The following is a 21806-nucleotide window of genomic DNA, read 5'->3' as shown; positions in this document are numbered from 1 at the left end:
ACTAAACAAGTAGTTGTAGCCCTTTTGTTGAAAATTAATGACTTACTGAATTGTGGTAATTATGTATCATGCATTTTTTGTGTTATACAAAAAAAGCATTTGATGCTCTAGATATTCCATTTTGTTTCACAAACTGAATAACTCTGGTTATCATGGAAAAGTATTAGATTTAATAAAGTCAGTAAACTCTAAAAAAAAAAACAGAATTTTGATATCAATAGATACATCATAAGAATCAGCTTGTTATGTTCATCCTAAATGTAGAAGATTCATCAAGTTTAGTGTTACCCATCAAGAAGTTCGAGCCTGAAAAAATTCGCTTTATTTTTAATAGGGGGTAAACACCCCCTAAAATTCAAGAAATCTTGATGAAAATCACATCATCAGATTCAGCGTACCCAAGAATCCTATAATAGATGTTTCAAGTTCTAATAGACAAAAACGTAAAATTTTGATATTTTCACTAGAAGACAAATCACGGATGCGTGTTAAATTGTTTTTTTGTTCTTTATTTACCCAGGGGTGGTCATATTGAAATAATGGTCCTAAAAAATCGGGAAAGTGTGCATTCGAACGGAAATTAAAAGTTATAGTGCCCTTTCTAAGCAACGCAAAAGAATGGAGGGCAACTGCCCCCCTCCCAAGCCGTTGGGATATTTTCCCTAGGTTATGTGATCAAGATTTTGATATAGCCATTTCGTTCAGTATAGTTGGAAGGTCAAATAACAACGTCTTTAGGGGGTAGAATGACCCCCCAAAGTCCATGGAGAGAGGCCTGTAAGTTATGAAATTATCCCATTGTCCATTTATAGTATATGTTTTATATTTGCTATACAGATACATTTTTCGCGGGGGGAGGGGGATTTTATCCTTGGGTGGATTCCTTTTGGGAGATTCTTCCTTGGGGAGGAAAATTTCCGATGGGGGGTGAAATTTCCTTTTACACTGGGGGGATTTGACAGAACTCCTATACAAAATTCTTGTTAATTGTCTTACATTATCTTTGCCAATTCCATTTTGCATGTGAAGATGTTCCGGAGGAATTATCCGGGGAATATTTTCCTCGTGTTTTAGTTTCTGGAAAAAATTTCTACGGAAGGGGGCCTTTTCGGAGTCATCGAGAAAACGATTAGATATAGAAATTTTTCAAATAAAAGTATGCTACGGAAAATTTTTCAGGATGAATCGTCAGCAAGAAATTGCACAGGGAGGGGGGAATCTTCGCGAAGATGGAACTGTCTGGAGGTAACTTGACGGGGGCGGGTGTGCAATTTGCTTTGGATGATATTTTCACGGAGAAGTTTTCTGTGATGGGGGTGGGAGCATATTTCATGTGGGCTAAGCCAGAATTACGAGCATTATTTGAAAAGTGAACAGATATGAAGTAAAAAAACAGATTTGTTTTTTACTCAAAACAAAAAAAAATGTTCTGAATATAAAGGGTTTCCTCTTCCTCAATACCTTACTCTTTACGCTAAAGTTTAACTGTTTGTCCCGATTTTTTAAGAAAGGCTACTGAGTTAATTAGAATAGGAAGCTTTTTAAGTGTCAAAGGCTTTAGCATAAAGAGCTTGGTATTAAGGAGAGGGAAACATTTCATATCCGGAATAATTAATAAGCAAATATCGTTTTAATTTTTCAAACACAGGGAGCCAAATTTGAACCTGTATTAGTTGAAAAACTTTCAGATATTAAATGTATAATATAGCGTAAATATAGTGTAAGGAGCGAGTTATTGACAATGAGGCGAACCCCCTCATACACGTAATAATTTCTGTTCGTATTAAGAAATAATGTTGCTTCTTACCTTCAGTTGAAAAAACTTATTTTTTTTTACTTCTGATTGTTTTTAAATAATACTGCGAAATTCGGCACCCTTTCATGGAAAATTCCCTTCCTTCATGAAAAATGCCTCGATGGAAAGATCCTCTCACATAATAGCCTCCCCTGACCCCCCCCCACCAGAAAAAAATCCCAACTCAAAAATTTTGTAAGCTTCCCATTAACCAATGCTATTTGTAAACAACGGGTAAAGTTTATAACTTGCAGCCCTTCCCCGAGGACCCCCCCACCTCAAAATTTTTGATCGGGTGACTTTGGGAAAAATATGAGCGTGGGAAGGGGCCTAGTTGCCCTCCTATTTTTTGGTCAATTAAAAAGGGTACTAAAAATTTTTATTTCCGTTTGAATGAGACCTCTTAAGATATTCCAGGAACACTGGGTCAAATAAACACGCATCCGTGATCTTTCTTCTGGCAAAAAATACTAATCCCAGATTTTTGCAGATAGGAGCTTGAAACCTCATCAATAGGGGTCTCTGATACGCTAAATCTGATGGTACAATTTTCATTAATGTTCTATGACTTTTAGGGGGTGTTTCCCCATTATTGCGAAAATAAGGCAAATATTCTCAGGCTATTAACTTTTGATGGGTAAGACTAAACTTGATGACATAAAGCTTATAAATTTGAAATCGGCATAAGAATCAAATTCTTTTGATATATCTATTGGTATCAAAATTCTGTTTTTTTAGTTTGGGTTACTTTTTAGCCGGGTCGCTCTTTACTTACATGTTGCTACCACGACCTGTTTAATTTGGCGGCTGAAATGAATTCAGTTATCCAGTGGTTATCTTGTAATAGTTTAGTCCTGAATTTTTTTAAGACAGAATTTATGGTGTTTGGGAGATATAAGCAAGGAGCTGCAAAAGTTGGAATGGATGCTGCTGGCAGTAGAATTAGAGGGTTTAAGACGTATAGATAATTGGGATTATTCTTGATGAATTTTGATCTTTCCACAGTCATTCTGACCATCTCCGTATAAAAAAATGCCCAAAATTTAGGATGTTTACATCGATTAAAGTATGTTTTTCCTTTTTTTAATTATTAAAATTCTTTATCATTCTTTAATAGAATTATACCTACGATATTGTCTCATTATTTACCTAAATACATTTTCTAATCATTCTAACACCTCCAGATAATTCCAAATAAAGCCATAAGAATTCTTAGTAATTTCCTTCATCGTCCTATACAGCTTCAAAGTCTTTCTGAAACAGAAACTTTATTTTATTTCTTCGTACATTAAGCATTAGTCAACTAAAGGATTTTTGATTATCGCTCATGCTTTATGATATTAGTCTCGGACGAATTTTTTTTATAAATCACATATTGTTATCACCCCCTTTCGCTCACTCGCTTCTTCGTCAGCTCGTTTTAGAGCGTATAGAATCCCCTCGGTTAGTTGTGAACGTGATAAATTTCCAAAAAGATTCCAAATTACTTTTATAGCAAAGAGGCTTAAATTAAATACTAAATTTTAAAATCTTAATAGCAAATCATTTTTAAAGACAAAATTAGTAGAATATATTATTAATCTATGATGATGGGTGATTTTACTTTATAGTTTTTTAGCCTTATATTTAGATTTCCCATGCTAGGGTAGCCTTCTTTGTCCCTCTCCTGCTATATGTTTTGATGCTTTGGTTTATATTTTTTCTCTTGTATTTCTTATCTTTATTTTTGTTGGATCTGAAATTAAAGTGATAACAGATAGCCTTCTTTTCTAGCTCAGCTTCCTGTTGGCTTTATCCAATTATTTGTGTTTGTTTAATTTGCGTGAAATAAAAATCTTGAATTTTGAATCTCTTGAATTTTGGTGTGTGAACCTCTTACAAAAATTTCATTAGTAGAGGTAGGTGTTTCAATCTGAAGCAAATTATGCTCTGTCTACGGAAGTCCCTACGTTATTGGACAAACCTCGAGTCAATGATAAAGAAATGAACGACAAGTATTATTATAAACTATTTACTTTTTACAAATACCTAGAGTTAACTAAAATTATCGTATCAGATAGCACTTTCTCTCTAATTACATTTATTGTACTAATGATTAAAACTTAACATTGCGCAAAAACATATTCAGGCAATTTATTGATCAGAATGTTTTTTTCTAGCAAGTACCATGGACACAGTTCATCAATGTTTCATGGTAAATCGTACCAGCTGCACAGTACATCTTGTATAGGATAATAGAGCCATTATGGTCTGCACATCTATAAAATGCTGTGCAATCATCAGGGTCGGGTGCAAAACCAAACTCATTACATACAATATTCGTAGGCTTCCTAGTAGTAGTTGTTGTAGCTGCGGTAGTTGTTGGAATGTCTGTTGTCGTTGTAGTAGTAGTTGGTATGGTTGTAGTTGTTGTAGCTTCGGTAGTTGTTGGAATGTCTGTTGTCGTTGTAGTAGTAGTGGTTTGTATAGTTGTAGTTGTTTCAGTTTCCGGGGATGTAGTAGTTTCCACAGGTGTTGTTGCTGTCACAGTCGTTGGGACTGAAGCTTTTGTAGTGGTTGTCGTATTTGCCATGGTTGTAGATGATGTTAGAGGCTCTGGAGTAGTTGTTCCCACAGAAACTGTAGTCGATTCAGTCGTAAACATAGGTGCTGTTGTTGTTGTTGGGGTAGGTGTGGTTGTAGTGGAGGCCTCTATCGTTGTTGTTGTGGTAATAGACTCTGGAGTTGTTGTGGTAATAGTAATAGTTGTTGGTTTTGAAGTGCTAGATTCCACTGTCGTCGTGGTAACAGCTCCGGCTTCTGTTGTAGTAGTTGTTGTAACTTGAGAATTGCTAGAGTTTAATGCTTCTTTGATGGTTCGCAAAAGAGGATCAGTCCCACCTCCACAAACGTTTCTGAAATCATCTGACTCTAAAGACCAAATCATACCACCAGCCAATCCTAAATCATGAATAAGTTTGACTTTCAGCTTTAAAGATTGAACATTATCATATCCCACCCACTGACCTCCACCGTGGGCATAGGGACATTGAGAATATCGATCCCACACAGAATTCCATCCAGATTGAATGGCTGAACATATTTCGTAATAGGTCAAAAAACCAGCCTCTCTTGAATACTGGCCAGCTGTACCTGGATTGCTTGCCGGTGCTCTTACTCCATTTACCTAAAATATCCAAATTCATTATATTTCATTGGCGTAATGTCTAGATGGATTTGACTTTTTTTATAATTCAAATTATATCTGGTTATAGCACTTTTTAATTATTAAATCAATTTAATTTTTTTGTGAATGAATTCGAAAAGCAAAATTCAAACTTTTTTTATAATTCGAGTTATGCCTGGTTATAGCACTTCTTAATTATTTGATCAATTTAATTCTTTTTGTGAATGTATTCAAAAAGCAAAAACATTAGAATTATTGCTATTTCTTACATTTATAGTAATTATTAAAATTATTTGCTCTCATCAATCGCAACTAAAACAAAAATCACCAAAAAAGAATCCAAAACGAAAAAAAAAAGTGGAAACGAAATTTTTAAAGGGACAATGGAAAATAATAAAAAAAACTTTTTAGGACAAAAATATTAATAAAAGTCCAACTTTTGACTTCAACTTTGTGGTTGTAAAAAATAATATGGAGACCCTAAAGTTCTACTCAAGATGATTTAACAACCTGGGCTAGGAACTTTACATTCTCCTTTTGGTCCCCTATAGTATAAGGATAGAACATTTACTTTCTACAAAAACTGAGTTGAGGGCACCAAAAGATGAAGTGGTTTCAGTTCACCTCCTCTGAAAACCAAGAGTATGGAAACAGCACAAATTGTGACAACATTCAGTAAACAAAATAAAGCTTTCTTGTCAAAATAATTTTTTCAGTGTACCATCTTTGGCGATATATTAGTTATTTATTGCTGGTTTAATGCCTTCAATGAAGTTTCAAAAATAATCGTACAACTACTCCAGCCCTCAGATAACAGTTTTAAGCTAATTAGACACGAAAAATCGAAAATACCCCCCTTTTTCGTTATGAAATTTATGCGTAAACAACGGGTTACTTCTTTAGAGGCTTTTGGCCCCTCGCCTTAGAGGCTTTTAACATTATGTCATCCCTGAAAGCATAGCTACTGGACATTTTAACTATTGTGCAAAGAACGACTACCTTGAAATTTTTATCGGGATTCTTTTCAAGTTGAGAGAGGGGTGGGTAGTCAAAAGAAGTGTGGGAGGGAGGCTGGTCTTCCTCAAATAACGTTTTACTTGGAAAAATGGCAATAAAAATGTCAGTTTCCAATTGAATAAACCCCTTTCAAAACTGCTAAACAACTCCCTCTATACTATGTGGCTTGGGAAAAAAACAATACTTGGAAGCCACTTTGGTCTTTACTTGGGCAGCACTACTGTGCAACCTATGATTTTGAATTTACACAAAAGTTAATTGAACGTAGCATTAGAGTTATGTTGCCTGAACATGTGCAGCCGTAATTCTACTTACTGTAAAATTAAGGCTAATGCTAGGGATGTCACTTGTAATTTTTACTTGAAACGGCATGCTGTATTCTTTCAGAACCATGTGAAAGCTGCTTATACTTTGTTATTTTAAGTTTAGTTATGTGCGTATATGCAAAATCATAAAGCAAAGCTAAAAATAATACACCATAAAATTTAAGTGGTGGAACATCTTATCAATAAAAGGAGTAATCAAAAAAAGTAAACCCATGTGAGTCAAGGTTGGTGTTCAGAATGTTCCAAATGTTTTGTTTTTGATGCAACTTGAGAAATTAAAAGGAAAACTTACAGATGGACTGTTGAGAGTGAAAGATCTTCCATAGAGTCCCATACCAAGGGTTAGCTTTTCTCTTGGTGCTCCTAACGAAATCCAGTAGTTAACACTAAAATTTACATTAAGATACACATCATCATCCATATCTCCATTCTGGGCGTAAAGAGGAGCATTCATTCCCGTGTAAGGTTCCCAACCACCGTGAAAATCATAGGCCATCAGATTAATATAGTGTAGATATTGAGATATTGTTGGTATATCATATGATGTATCAGTTGTTTTTTTACCAACTCCAACAGCTGCAGATAAGAGGAGACCGTGTTTATCAAACTCCTCGCGTAGCTCTTTGCACAGGAGGTTAAAGTTCTCACGGTCGTATTTGCTTCCTCCACGTTGAACAGGATACTCCCAATCAAGGTCAAGACCATCAAAGTTATATTTTTGTAGAAATTCTACGGCACTTTGAATGAAGATTGCACGATTTCCTGCCATTGATGCCATCTGTAAGAAAAACAGAAAATTAAAGTACTCCAACAATAGGAATTAGAATGCAAACAGGTCTTCTGTTGCTTTAGTGATTTTTAAATTCTCTACTTCAAAAAAAATTGTTTGAATGTTGACCAATAGTCCGCATAACAGGAATTTGGACTATTCAAGTGATCTCTGATTTTCTGTTTTCAGCCAGAAGTGCAATGCACGGCGGGGGGCAAAAAACCTGGGGCTCCTCGTGTTTTTCCTGAAGACTTCTTCAGATACCTATTTGGAAGAGGGTTGACTCTTGGCTAGCTTACAGAGTCTCTTACCCCTATTTCAAACTAAATAATCAGCAACACTAGGTTAGGTCAGGTTGTGGAAAACAGGTTTGGATATTAAAAACAATTTTTATTTCCGTATTGTTTCAGCTTGTCATTACATCAACAATAAAGAAAAGAAAAGAAAGAAAAATCACTGCAATAGTCAAGATAACTGAAAAAAACCATTGAAAGCAGAGTGTTTCATATATAATAATATTCATCTCTGGAAGTCTCAGCTATTTTGGATTAATTGATAGGGTAAAAAGGGAAAGCTTTACAATATATTTGTTTTTAGCAAAGTGCAAATGATGTTTTGGCCTTTATGGAGCTTAGGGGGTGGTATCCCTGCTCCAGTTTGTGTAATTTTATTTGTTTTAAGTTTGATCTGATTCCTCATTGCAAACATCTGTTTGTTTTTTATTTTATTTATTCATTGGCAATAATTTCCTACGGTTGAAATTTTCAATGATTATATGATTACTTGTGCTCACACTATGTTTAATTTCTTTCTTTTATATTCTTTGTAGATAACAACAAAGACAACCATCCCTTCCCATTATACAAACAGCAAAAAGTGCAAACTATAGCCATGATTATTTTTAAAGCTAAAGTATTGTAGAAGAAACTAAAAGCCACCTCCATGAATTAATGATTAAAATGAACAAAAAATATCTTTACAACAAATATAAAGAATATTGATGGTTTTTTTCTGGTTTTCTATTACAATTTGAACCTCATATCTGGGAAAAAAAAATAAAAATAAATAGTACATTGAATACAATCTGTATTACTTTCAGCTGAGTAACTATTCTTCATCTGTTCCATGAAAATAATAATTGGAATAACTAAAAAAAAAAACTTAATAATAGGACTTTCAATTACGTAAACAATAATTTACAGTTATTTTGATTGATACCACTTTTTACTATATGATTTATCTTTTTAGTATATTTATACCTCCCAGGCTCAATATAAGATGCCGATGCGTCCCTAGTCAATAGCCCAGGAAACTGCTAAGCATTCTGCGTCTGTTGGGCCTTCACTTTAAGAATCTGCCTCAGAATTTTTTTTTTTACATTAATAGTTAAATTACCCTTTTTCAGAGGGTTAGCGCGACAAACTCTTACAAGTGTAGAAAAAGGAAATCCTGCTGATAAGCCAAACAATGGTCACAAAAACTACACTAACACTCAGCAAGATTGATCGTAACCCTTATAAGAGGGTCTGGAGCCAGATGGCATCGAAATTACTTAGCCTACACATCATTTTCATGAAATATACTTACCCTTGAATATTTTTCAGAGCCTTCATTCCAGCCTCCAATTGCAATCCAAGTTCTCAGTTTTGGATTCTTCAATTTCAAATTGTTGAAACGAGTATATGCTCCTTTTCCCCAGTTGTCATATAAATCATTCCATTCATCTAGGCTTACAATTCGGTTGTCAGAACTTAGCCCAGCAAAAGTGTATACCAGGTCAGTGCAAATTTCTGGGTCAATATTTTCAACATCATATTTTCCATTACCCGGACGGTACACTGCCCAACTTCCATAGTAACAAAAGAATACTTTGTCATTATTGCCTGTTGGAACAAGAAACAAAAGTATATATATATATATATATATATATATATATATATATATATATATATATATATATATATATATATATATATATATATATATATATATATATATATATATATATATATTAAAATTAAAAGCTGTAGCGTCCCTCTAAGGACTAAAAAAGATGAGAAGATAGCTTGCAACTGCTTAAATATGCATTGTACCTCCAGGTTCCATCGCAACCTACGGCACATATGGCACGGAATTAATATTTTAAGGTAAATCTTCTTTATTTTGGTTTAAAAATATCCATTTAATTGAAACAAGATATGAACTAGAGGTTGTTATCTACTTGTTTTGTTGTTTCCCTGACTTGTCAGAATTTCACATATAATTTCAGTTACAAAAGGAACAAACAACAATCCGTTAACAGATAAATTTTACTGCTGACTTTGTGTTTATTCCACGTAACAGCTGGTGAACGACGTTTCACGAATTGTCAAGCGTTTGGTTGTTGAAAAATCTTCGCAAGTGTAATTTAAAGTGAATACTTTAAAGATATTATTGATTTCTTTAGAAATTTGAAGGTCAAAATCGATGTGCTGGTTATCAGTAAGTATTGGCTGTGGTTATTCAAAAGCTTTTATGTTAATTTATCTATCCAACATATGTTTACAGCCTTTATAATTGTATTCATTGGTTCAGTTACTTTTTCTCCTACCACATTTGGCTCTCGAGATACAAAAAAATTATCTACCCTTTATTTATTGTTTTATGTCCCTTTTGTTGCTAACGGAAATATTTGGCAAACTGAGCTTTTAATTCCAGAATTGTTTTTCTGTATTTTGGACTTCTTACATTATCTTAATTTTACAAGCAACAGGTCCTTTCATACACTCAAAAATGGTTAAATAAATTTGTCTATTGTTCCCTGTCTTTTAATATTTATGTTATGAAACCTAATATCTTTTGGGCTACCGTATAACTGCAGCCATCATTCTTCTTACTGATTAAAGTATCAAGCACAGTGAAAACTAAGCATGAGAGTTTGAATTGGGTAATGAAAGCTTAAAAAATATAGCAACGTATTAAAAAATGACTAAGACCATTCTATATTTCTACCTTACAAAATAAAAAAAGATAACTCGGAACTGTGTGAAGACAGTGAATACAACCTGAGCGAATAATTCAGCTATATTTCAGCACAAGCATTTTGTCTGACAAACGCGTGTTAAGCATTGATGACCTTATCTTTGTCAAAATCCCAAACCCAATCATCATAACTATCATGACGTCACTCATATGAATCTTTTTTTCCTAAATTTAAGCTTTTAACGAATTTTCTCACACTTTCGATCTATCTAGATTGTATTTTTAGGCCAGGAAACACCGGAATGTTAATTTTCCCGAAAAAAATATGTAGGCTTTTTCGTAACAAAGTAATTAAATAATTAAATACACAAATATTGCTTGTTTATAAAGATAATATATACATATAATTGAAAAACTTGGCTTACTTACCCATAAGGGTTCAACTGAGAATCAAACTGAGGTTAGCTAAATTTTTGTTATGTGAGAACAATCAGAATCAATCAAAATTTTTAAGTATATTTTAATGTCATGATTTTTGTTTGAAGATCTTTATTGATGAGTTTTCGATTAAGTTAGTTGTTCTTTCTTCAAATATATTTTGTTACATATTTAGCTTATGACAGCTGTTGGATATATAGCCGAAATATTCACTTAGGTTGTATTTGCTTTGCTGTTAACAGTTTTTAAAATTTTTCGCTACATACTAGCGAAAAATTAGCCGAAACAAATGGCACCTAACAAGTGAAAAACGTTCATCTTTTCCTTGAAGGCGCAGATGCCTTTGGGAATCAATGAACTGTTAATTTTTTAATTATGGACGGAAACCGATTTAAAATTGAACGCATGAGCATTGCTAAGTTTTTCTTCACGGATCATCGTGGTAAAATCAACAGAATTTGATACTGCCCTAAATACTTCGTATTTTGAAACAACAAAAACAAATCTTAAAGAAACGTAGCTTCCATGGATGAATCAATCTAAAATGGGCCTAAGAAGGGGCAAAGGTATTTTTTGGGTATTCTTGTTCTTTAGAGCTAATCTTAGTTCTGTTTTTAGACAAGTTATTTCAAATGCTCTAACGTTAAAACTTTTATTATGTATGTCGTGGACTTCATTGAAATATCTCTTGGAAACCTCCTTTGCCCTAAGTCAAAAATTAAATGGCCATCAAAAAGCTTTCTGGGCCATGAACTAAATGGAAAGCCATATCATATATTATAATCTCTTTACTAGTAAATTAATTTATTAATGAGTCTGACCCAATAGTTGGTCTTATGTAGAGAAGTTTGAAAAAGATAAGACTCTTAAGACTCTTTTTCTACTGACTTTTTAATCCCTTATTAAGCGCTGACACTACGACATATATTTATTTACTGGATATTTTTTTTTCTTGGACAAGGTTTTCTTGGAATTTCTCGGAAGACTGACGAAAATATTGATCGAACCCTGATAAGATAAAATAGCAAATTGACCTTCTAATCCCCTGTTTATTCCTAAATCTGTCCTAAATCTGTCTGCCAGTTAATTTTTGTGCTTGTTTGCTGAGTTTAGATTTATTCGGAGATGGTCCCTGTGACTCTCTGTAAATTGAGTTTCACATATCCGACTATTCCCGAACATAATTTAAAAGAGAGAAGATTTCTAGAGTTTATTATCATCTAAAACTAAGAATGTACATGTTATCGTAAAAGAACGAAACTGGAGAATGTCGACATTCGCCAAAGAATCGCCGAAATTCCTTTTTTTTTCCCCTTGGATTTAGTCAGCTTCGTCAGTTTTGTACAAGGTTTGGTAGTGACAGATTAGGTTGGTTAGGTTTTTAGTCAATTTCTGAGATTTATAGCCTAATATATTCTAAACTAACCTAGCACAACTTTAATTTTTACCATCAAACTTTGCACAAGATCACAGCCTAGATACCAATACAGTTATATATATATATATATATATATATATATATATATATATATATATATATATATATATATATATATATATATATATATATATATATATATGTATATATATAATGAAAAAAGAAATCACCAATGCAACAGCACAAACACATAAAAAAATAGATAATATATATATATATATATATATATATATATATATATATTCTCGTCGTCACTTGTCTTCTAACCTAAGAAAAAGTGAACTTCTTCGTCATGTCATGGCGTCCCTTTAGATTCGATACAAAAACCCTGGTAAAAATATAAATTCTCCCTGGAAGTTGTGACCTCTTTAGATTGTTTTTGCAGCCAGAAATGTCAATATGCCAGTTTTTACAAAAAAAACTGTGTAACTGTGTTTCGAGGAAAAATAAACACATACAGACACAATTATTGCTCGTCTAATTAATTAAAAATGTATATCACTCTAACAAGAAAATGCTTTGTTGGCACTTTTCAATACTTCATTTCAGACCGTATTAAATGTTTGTCGTTCCTTTTCAAGCAGTAGCAGAACTTTTAAGCCACATTTTCGTTTAACCCGAGAGAATGTCACATATAACATACCGTGATTAAAAACAGGCGCAAGGGGGCCTATACCAACAAATTAGGAAGTTTGCTCTGGCAATTTGCCATCGCAAATGCCGGTTGAAGTGAAAAGCTGACCTTTGCTGGAGTGGATTTGATTATTGCTGGAGTCGAGCATATCTTGAGAAATATGAACTTTTTTTCCAGATTTTTACCCAGTAGTTATATTTGCCTTAATTATGTTGATACATAATTTAGTAACAACAAGGTGGGTTCCATTACACACACTTTCTAAAATATCCAAGTTATCTATAAGCATAACTGTTGCATTTTTCTTAATTTTTAAGTCATTGGGTGCCAAATCTGTAGTCCCAATTGAATTGAGAAATTCTGGAGTGAATTCATAAACATCAACAACAACAAGAACAATAGGGAATTCTTTTCGGAAGACCGTGAAACTCTATTTTTGAATGAATATTTCGACCATATATCCTCAGAAAAACATAAATATATGAAAGAAAAGAGACTTACGCTAAATTACGACCATTAAAACTGAAATGAAGATTTTTAAACATTCCCAGCAATCTTACTTCAGCGAAGTTCTGCTTCGACAGTTTTAAGACTTTTCATTTTAGTTTTAATGGTCGTACTTTAATGTAAGTCTTTTTTCTTCTACACGTTTATGAACTGCTGGGGACGGCCCTTGGACATGTGGTTGAAATATTCACTCAAATATAGAATTCTATAGAATTCCACTGTCTTGAGAAAAGAATTCCCTAGTGATCTTTTTGTTGTTGATGTTTATGATGGAAAGGCAGTTTGGTCTTTGTAGCTATTTATGTAGGAGTGAATTCAGTTCCTTTTGTCCTGTTCATCCTTCATAGAATCACACCTTTTATAAGATTTATATTCTCCTGGGTGGCAATGAATGATTTTCAAATTTATTTTGCCGACTTCTTTGTTAAGCAAAGGCAAAATAACGTGTTCCATCATTATATCGAAATTCCGATTTGCCAGAGATTTTCAAAATACTTCCTTAGTTTAAGTTATCATTCGAAATCATATCTTCATTTAAAATACAAGTTTTTTTTGGGAAGATCTTGATTTCGAAGGCGAAGAACGTCCTATGCAAATGCTTCCTGTTCAGAATCAACATGCATATCGTTTTTCTAAGGAAAAAGTTTGAAGTATGTCCAAAGATGACTTTTTTTAAGACAAATTAAGTATTTCACTGCAGTGGCTTCGTAGTTGAACAGATAAGCATTGACGGAAATCACCACCAGCAATAAATATTCCCTCCAAATGGCAAGTTTGGATTTGAAATTGACCACAACAACTTATCCCTATCTTATAAACCATACTTGAAGAAGCATCAGAGCTTCTTCAAGTAGGGTGACTTTCACTTCAGCTAATTTTAAAGCTCTGTATCAACCAGGTCTTATGCTGGATATTGCATCTTAGGTATCTTAATATATATCATTTTGTCAAGATTACCGAATAAAAAATACTGCCAACTGAGCTTCCAGTCTTTCTCAAACTCCTTTTTGATCTGAAGGATTTCCGAAAATAAGAATCTGAACGAAGAATAGTCGCATAACAGAGAGCAATGTGTACGGTGCCGATTCTATTAAACCATCTATCTAATGTGTATTGTGAAAAGCAAGGCAATGAGCTAGGCAAGCTTGTTTGTATGTCGCATAAAGAGTGTGATTCACAGGAAGGAGTTCTTAAAACTTATTGCATCCTTGACATGATAGAGAGGTACCCACAGATGGAATTAATTTGGTCGAGATATATATTTTCCATTGTCAATTCAACCAATAACACGCAATCGATGGATTCGTGGTTCCCATGTACTCGTTTTTCCATTCCATTTAAAGTTTTCAGGCATTTCGCAATTATAAAGAAATTCTTGGTTTGATTTCATTTGTTTTGACGCCTCGTTAGGTTGAAAATACGCTTCCGTCATTGAGGCTTGTTGTCCAATATCTATAAAATCTTCTTAGGCTTGGCTGACTGATATTTTGAACTCGATATTGTCCAGGTAAATGATTATTCAAAATAGTGAATTAACTCTTACTTTGGATATCAATAATACTTTTTCGCCATAGACTGCGCTCTATTTCGAAGCTAAGTCGCTAATATTATTTATAAGTCGTATAATACCTACTTAGTTATCAGATTTAATGGTTTTCTGGCTCAACTTTATGCATTGTTCAACACAAATGCATTTACTGACAAGATATTGTTGGAAAAGTCTTCCCCCGTAAGGTAAAGCATTAAACTATGCAAGATATATTGGGTGTTACAACTTGCAGAGAAAGGCTTTTAGCATGTTTCGGTCAAAATGCGGTAAGATAGTTTGCTAATTCAAGCCATGTAAGGGCTGGAAGACTTAAATAAGATGTCTAAAGTGGCATATCGACGGTTCATCCTGATGTTCCAATAGGATAAAACAATTGGTAGTTAAAGGGCACCACACCATGGTCGGTACACGTTGTTTTACAACCTTGTCATTTGACAGAAAACTATGGTAAGCATTAAAAGTAAGAACAGCGTAAGAGTAAGAACTTCATTACATACAGGAGGGTTAAACCGTCTGTGATCCACGCCACCTGGCATAGTAAAAAGATTTACATGTTAGGGGGTTGTAGTCCCAGTGAAGCACCCCGTTGATTTATATAATCCTGCACTTCTCGTATTTTCATACATCTTTGGTAGTGTTTTTCGTATCTCGCAACATTTCCTCTAACAGAACCATTAAGTTACAAGAGATTCCATTATTTAGAGAATCAGGCCGTTCGTCAACAGCCTCCTCGGAGTCTAAAAATCACATTTGGCCATATGAAGGTAGCTCGAAATCATACAGAGCATTTTGTCATGGATGTGCCGCCAAATTAATTCCGTGATAAACTTGTCAAGCTACTTTGAAGCTAAAAATTACGACTTTTTATGCTTGAATCATCACTTAAGTTGAATGAAGCTAAAATGAAGTATGAGTACAAGTTTCAGATTTGGCTGTGGGACTCTTTAGAGAGCAAGTAACGTCCTAAAAAGGGTAAACCAATTCGTTTGCATATTGCGTAGGTGGCAAGTCAATTTGACTTGTCCTAGCTTCATTTCAAGATTCCCTTATGGCCATCAGTAGTTATTAAAACCACCAAAGACCAGAAAAATCAAGCTAGATATCTAGTCTTTTGCTATGGCACCCACTCGGAGCATAATATAGCTGAAGCACACATATGCAACTGGAATGACCATTTTAAAGAAGCTTGTGCGAGGACAGATAAAGATGTAAATAAGGCTTTGGAAGAGCAGCGCTTATCCCCTGATATTTTCAAGACTCTAAGTAAGTCCTACTTATCACTACCCGCTAAAACTAAAGGAAAATCCAGCCTAGCACCATTAACTCCAACTTCTGCAGCAGCATTAACTTTAAAAGAAATAATAAATGAAACTCAAGAGGAACTAATGAGCATTAAGTCTAACCTAATGAATGATATTTCTCGTGTCGTATCAAATACAATGAAAGATCGCCGAGCTTCGGAAATTATCAGTGAAGATATTGTGAACGAAGTTTATAATTCGATTTCCCTTGAATATAATGCCAAATTTGAAAAAATTGAAACAACCCTTCGAAAACTTTATAATGCAGTGAACTTGCTTGAAAATAAAATCTCTAAATTAGAAGACAAGTTTGACCAACTAGAGCAGGATGCCTTACTTGATAGCCTAATTTTCTACGGTGTGAAACCAAACCCCAATGTGGAACTGAGAGAAAATCTTAATGGAGTGATAACAAAAATAATGGGCTTGCAAGATTTTAAAGAAATGGACCTCTTAAAGGCTAATCGATTCCGCATGCCTGCTAATCAAACTGAGAATGTGAAAATCGCCCCAGTTCTAGTAAAATTTTCAAGCTTAGATACTGCTCGTAAAGTGTTTGCAGCAAAAAGTAAGTTGGCAAAGTCAGGTGTATTTGTTTTAGAAAACCTAACTAAAAAGCGTCGGGATCTATTAAACGCGGCTCGTAGCAACTTTGGCCCAAGAAGTGTTTGGTCTGATCATGGTCAAATTCTAGCCAAAGTTACTGGTGAAACTCGTATACGAAAATAAATTATTTGCATGAATGTATTAGTATGTGACTGGTTAATATTTTCTTGATGCGTATCCTTTCCTAAGTCATTCTTTTTTACAGTTTCTTTTTATTTCGTTTCATTTATTTATTTTATTTTATTTTTTTTTCATGCTCATGGTTCATCCCGATAGTACCTTCTGTGCTATTAATTATTTATGTGTTTATAATACTTTGACAGGTTTTTCTTTCGTAATAGATTTAGGTAAAGATGTCTTTTTTGTTCATCTGGTGATTTAAATGGACTCCAAGTAAAACCTGCTTTTGTCAATATTTTAAGTCGTGAGAGACGCCTTTGCGAAGTTGAAAATAATCCTTTTGATCTAATTAGTATTGTGAATAATTATGTGGGTCAGGTTAATCAAAACCTGACTAATATAAACCCTGTTTGTAATAGTAAATATGTTTTGGAATTGGGGGGAGAGGAGGTTAAAAAAGGAAATTATTTTCTGACTGCACTTCAGCTTAACATTCAGGGTCTTTCCTCGTCAATAGATAATTTAAGACAAATAGTTTCGGATGGACAGCCTGATGTTGTTTCGGATGGACAGCCTGGTTTGTGCGAGACATTTTTTTGATTCTGGCAATGAAATGCTATTGGATATTCATGGTTACAAAATGGAACATATAAACCGCCGCAAGATGGCTAAAGGAGGTCTTGCTATGTATATATCTTGTAATTTGCATTATTGCTTACGGGATGACTTATCAAGGAATTTTGAAGGTATCTTTGAGTAACAATTTATAGAAATTAGAGTTAATGGTATTGATCTAATCATAGGCAATATTTATCGGTCTCCTAGTGGCGCGGTTCCGTTGTTTCTTTGGAATCTTGAGGAAATACTTGACATAATATTGAAACGTCCGTGTCAGTTAATCATAATGGGTGACTTTAATATAAATTTGATGGATTCAAATTCTTCGGCTTCAGTTGATTTTCTTTCAATCATTCTTGCTGCAGGAACTCTACCAACTACATCCATTCCCACACGAGTAACTAATGTTACAGCTTCTTTGATTGACAATATCTTCTCTACGCTTTGCTTGAAGAAAAGCTCAATTTTAGTTACTGATATCTCCGATCATTTTCCCATATATTCTCGGTTCAGTTTTAATCGGGGAAGGAATAACCGGACTCAAGTGTTTGATTCTTATTCTATTAGGTTTGGTGAGAATGAGTTATCTCTTCTTGGTTCTAAATTAGCGAAAAATTCGTGGAGCTTATTTGATAATGACAAGGATTTTTCTTGTTTATTTGAGTCGTTTTATGGAACCATAAAAGAGGCTATTCTTAGCATTTGTAAAGTACCACCTTCTAATCGCAGGTCTAAAAGGATTATTCCTCTAAACCCATGGATGACATCCGGACTTCTCAAAAGCTGGAGAAGGAAAAATAATCTCTGGAGGTATTATAAATGCGCTACACTTTCAACGAGTGCTATTCGTCTTTGTCAATTCAAGATTTACCGGAATATATATAATTCCTTGTGTAGGAAAGCCAAATCTCTCTATTATCTAAATAATTTTGCTGCGTGTAATAAGGATATTCGTAAAACTTGGAAGGTAATAAATTCTATGCTTAAACCTGGTTCTCAATATAGCTCTTTACCTATGAGTCTGGTCATTGGTGATGAGACTGTAGAGGGTGAGCTTAATGTCCAAGAAGCATTTACATCATTTTTCGCTAGTATTGGTAATAATATCGCTTCCACAGCTACTTTATCTCGGTCTAAGTCGGACTTTAGATCTTACCTCGGGCCGTCTTGTGTTAAGTCTATGTTTCTAGAGCCAGTAACAGAAATTAAAATTACTAAAATTGTTAATGGCTTGAAAGACTCATCTTCATCTGGGCCAGATTCTATTCCTACTAAGGTAGTTAAATCTGTTCTTCCTTCAATAGTTGTGCCTCTTACAAAACTTGTTAATCTTTCATTTAAATATGGGGTTTTTCCAGATCCTCTCAAGCGTGCTCGGATTATTGTTCTGTATAAAGGTGGACCAAGAAATGATCCAGCAAATTATCGACTTTAAATGATCCAGCAAATTTTCGAATTTCAATTTTATCAGTATTTAGTAAAATCTTTGAAAAGGCTATGCTTTCTCATCTGCTTAAATTTCTAAAATCTAAAGAGTTTCTTCATGATTTTCAATTTGGTTTCCGAATGAAGCACTCCACTGAGCATGCCTGTATGACCCTTTTGAATTTTATACATTCTGAATTGGATTCGGAATTAATTCCGGCTGCTATATTCCTGGATATTCGCAAGGCATTCAATTCCTTAACCCATGAAATTCTTCTATCGAAGATGTCTCATTTTGGCATTAGGGGTAATGTATTTTCTTGGTTTCAATCTTATTTGAATGATAGGTTAATTTCTGTCAATCCACAATTTAATTTCTGTCAATCACAAGTGAATTTTGGCGTCCCTCAGGGATCAGTTTTAGGGCCAGTGCTATTTTTGATTTATATAAATGATCTTTTTTACGCAGTAAAAAAGCAGAAACCTATTCATTGCTGTAGACTCTGTCATCCTAAACCTTCCCTTGCCCATAGTGCCAGCTATAGTTCACCATCTTCTGATGTCCTTGTTTGTTTTGCTGATGATAGCACACTCGGCACTTCGGGGAACTGTGAATCCGAGCTTCGATTAAACTTGGAATACTTGTTTGAGAGAGTAAGTTCATGGCTTGATGCTAATTTTCTTACCCTAAATTATTCAAAATCCAATTTTTTGATATTTTCGCATGTTTCTCAGATTTATCCCAAGTTATCAGAAATTCATCAGCCAAATGGGATAATTCACAGATCTAAAGATCGATATGTTCGTTTTTTGGGCATTCTTGTTGATGAAAACTTGCCTGTCAAGCGTCACATTGATTTGATTAAAATGAAGATATGCAGGAGTCTCGGTATTTTGAGGAAACTCAAACATATTTTCCCTGGATCAATTTTGGAAATCCTTTTTCACTCCTTGATCCGATCTTACATTTCCTACTGTCCAATAGTATGGATGTCAACCTTTCCTTCACTGTTAAAACCACTTTCTAAGGTTTATAATAAAGCTAGAAACCTCATTAAGGAAACTAACCGTTCAAGAGTTATCCCATTACTTGATCTCGAGTCACTGTATATTCTTTCGTGTACATGTTTTACTGTTTCTCAGCTTCATGGTGACCTCCCCCGTCCCCTAAGTGTTCAGCCATCTTTCACCTCTGATCAGAATAATTATAATCTTCGCAATACCGAAAATCATATTCAAGTTCCTTTTACTCCTTGTGTAAGATCAGACTTTAATCCTTTAATTGCGAGTTATATTGTATGGAATAAGTTGCCCGAATCAGCTCGAAGGTGCCACTCATTCGGTTTGTTCGAAAAAATTATTAAAAATTCATTGGCTTCTTAGAAATTATTTTATCTCTTTTTATATGTGTATATGCGTGTATGTATGCATATATATTTCCTTATTATTTCATTGGAGTCTATTTTATCTACAGATCTACATAATTAATTTAGTCTATTCAATCTATTAGTCTATTTAATTTTGTTTTCTATAGTTTTTCATTTTATTTATATTTCCCTCTCTTCTCCTTTTTGCTCTTCTCTCTGTGAGTAAGTGATTATTTTTCTTTCTTCTCTGAGTAAGTGGCTCGTTCATTTTCCCCTTTTTTACAGGCCAAAGAGCCTTTGGGGAAATAGTAAAATGTAATATTGTATGTGTGTTTCGTGATGAATAAATTTTATCTTATCTTATCTTACCATACAAGCAGAAATCTTCAATTGAACCATCTTGTTTGCTACTCTTTTGACAAGAAAATGGACGGCACCAGAGTTCATATATACAACGTTGAAGGGTCCCAATCACTTGTAATTAACGATTGCTTCGTCTTTGTAGGTTTGTACTGGGTTTCGTACAATATTAAATAAAAAAACAAGTTTTTTACACATATGAGGTTCTCACCTCCTCCTAATACCTCGCTCTTTACGTTTAAGGTATTTTTGGTAATTTCAACTACTGATTCTACGGCTTCTGTGATTCACGGGTCATTCTCAATGAATTAGGACAACATTTACACTTTAGTGTAAAGAGCGAGGTACTGACGAGGGGGTGAACCCCCCTCATATATGTAATAAAACACGAGAATACAAAAATTCGATACGTAAGCTAATTTATAAGTTACGTATATCTTTTACAAATAAAAACATTCGTAAAAAATTAAAAGTTCTAGTTACCTTTTTAAGTAAACAAAAAATCGGAGGGCAACTAGGCTTCTCCCCCCGTACATTTTTTCTCAAAATCATTCGATCAAAACTTGAGAAAGCCACTTAGCCAAAAAAAAAATATGCAAATTTCGTTTTAATTATTCCTCTGGGGAAATCCAAAATCAGAATATGCATTGATTCAAAAACGTACAGAAATTAAATTTAAAAAAGCAAGCTCTTGTAACACAAAGTAAGGAGAGACATTAAAACTTAATACGAAATGAAATTACTTCATATATGGAAGGGGCTGCTTCCTCATCAACGCCCCGCTCTTTACGCTAAAGTTTTTTACTATTTTAAAAAGTAGAGTTGAGAGAAAGAGTCAAACTTTAGCGTGAAGAGCGGGGCGTTGATGAAGAAGCAACCCCTTTCATATACGAAGTAATTTCTGTTGGTTTTAAGTTTTAATGCTGCTCCTTACTTCCAGTTGAAAAAAACTTTTTCATATTTATTTTTCATTGTTTTTTTAAAATAATGCTAGCAAATCCTGAGCTTCTTTCGTGGGAATTTCTTTCCCCCATGACAAATTCCTCCATGGAAAGTTCCCCCAGCATATCCCCTCTTCTCAGCCTCTCAACCAACCAAAAATCCCCCTGAAAACGTCTTTACACTTCCCAATAACCATTACTATATGTAAGCACTGGTCAAAGTTTGTAACTTGTAGCCTCTTCCACGGGGACTTTCCACGTCATCCCCAAAGACATAGTTATAAAGTTTTTCGACTACGCTGAACAAAATGGCTGTCTCAGAATTTTGATCCGTTGACTTTGGGGAAATAATTAGCGTGGGAGGGGGCCTAGGTGCCCTCCAATTTTTTGGTCACTTACTCCTGGAAAAAAAAACAACAAATAAACACGCATCCGTGATCTGCCTTCTGGCAAAAAAATACAAAATTC

General features: G+C 34.2%; 1 protein-coding gene across 1 annotated transcript in view; it reads right to left on the bottom strand.

Moving 5' to 3' along the window:
* Window positions 1–3858: 3858 nt before the first annotated feature.
* Window positions 3859–21806, bottom strand: part of LOC136035037 (probable endochitinase) — a gene marked incomplete in the record, with an annotated part of 42699 nt that continues 24751 nt past the window's right edge. The window contains 3 exon segments of the mRNA XM_065716638.1: window positions 3859–4961; window positions 6597–7082; window positions 8661–8956. Coding sequence (XP_065572710.1) covers window positions 3951–4961; window positions 6597–7082; window positions 8661–8956 — 1793 coding nt within the window.

This window comes from Artemia franciscana, chromosome 13 (genome assembly GCF_032884065.1).
Source record: "Artemia franciscana chromosome 13, ASM3288406v1, whole genome shotgun sequence".
Classification (NCBI taxonomy): Eukaryota; Metazoa; Arthropoda; class Branchiopoda; order Anostraca; family Artemiidae; genus Artemia; species Artemia franciscana.
The sequence above is the reverse complement of the archived record's forward strand: the minus strand, read 5'-3'. Positions and strand labels throughout refer to the sequence as shown.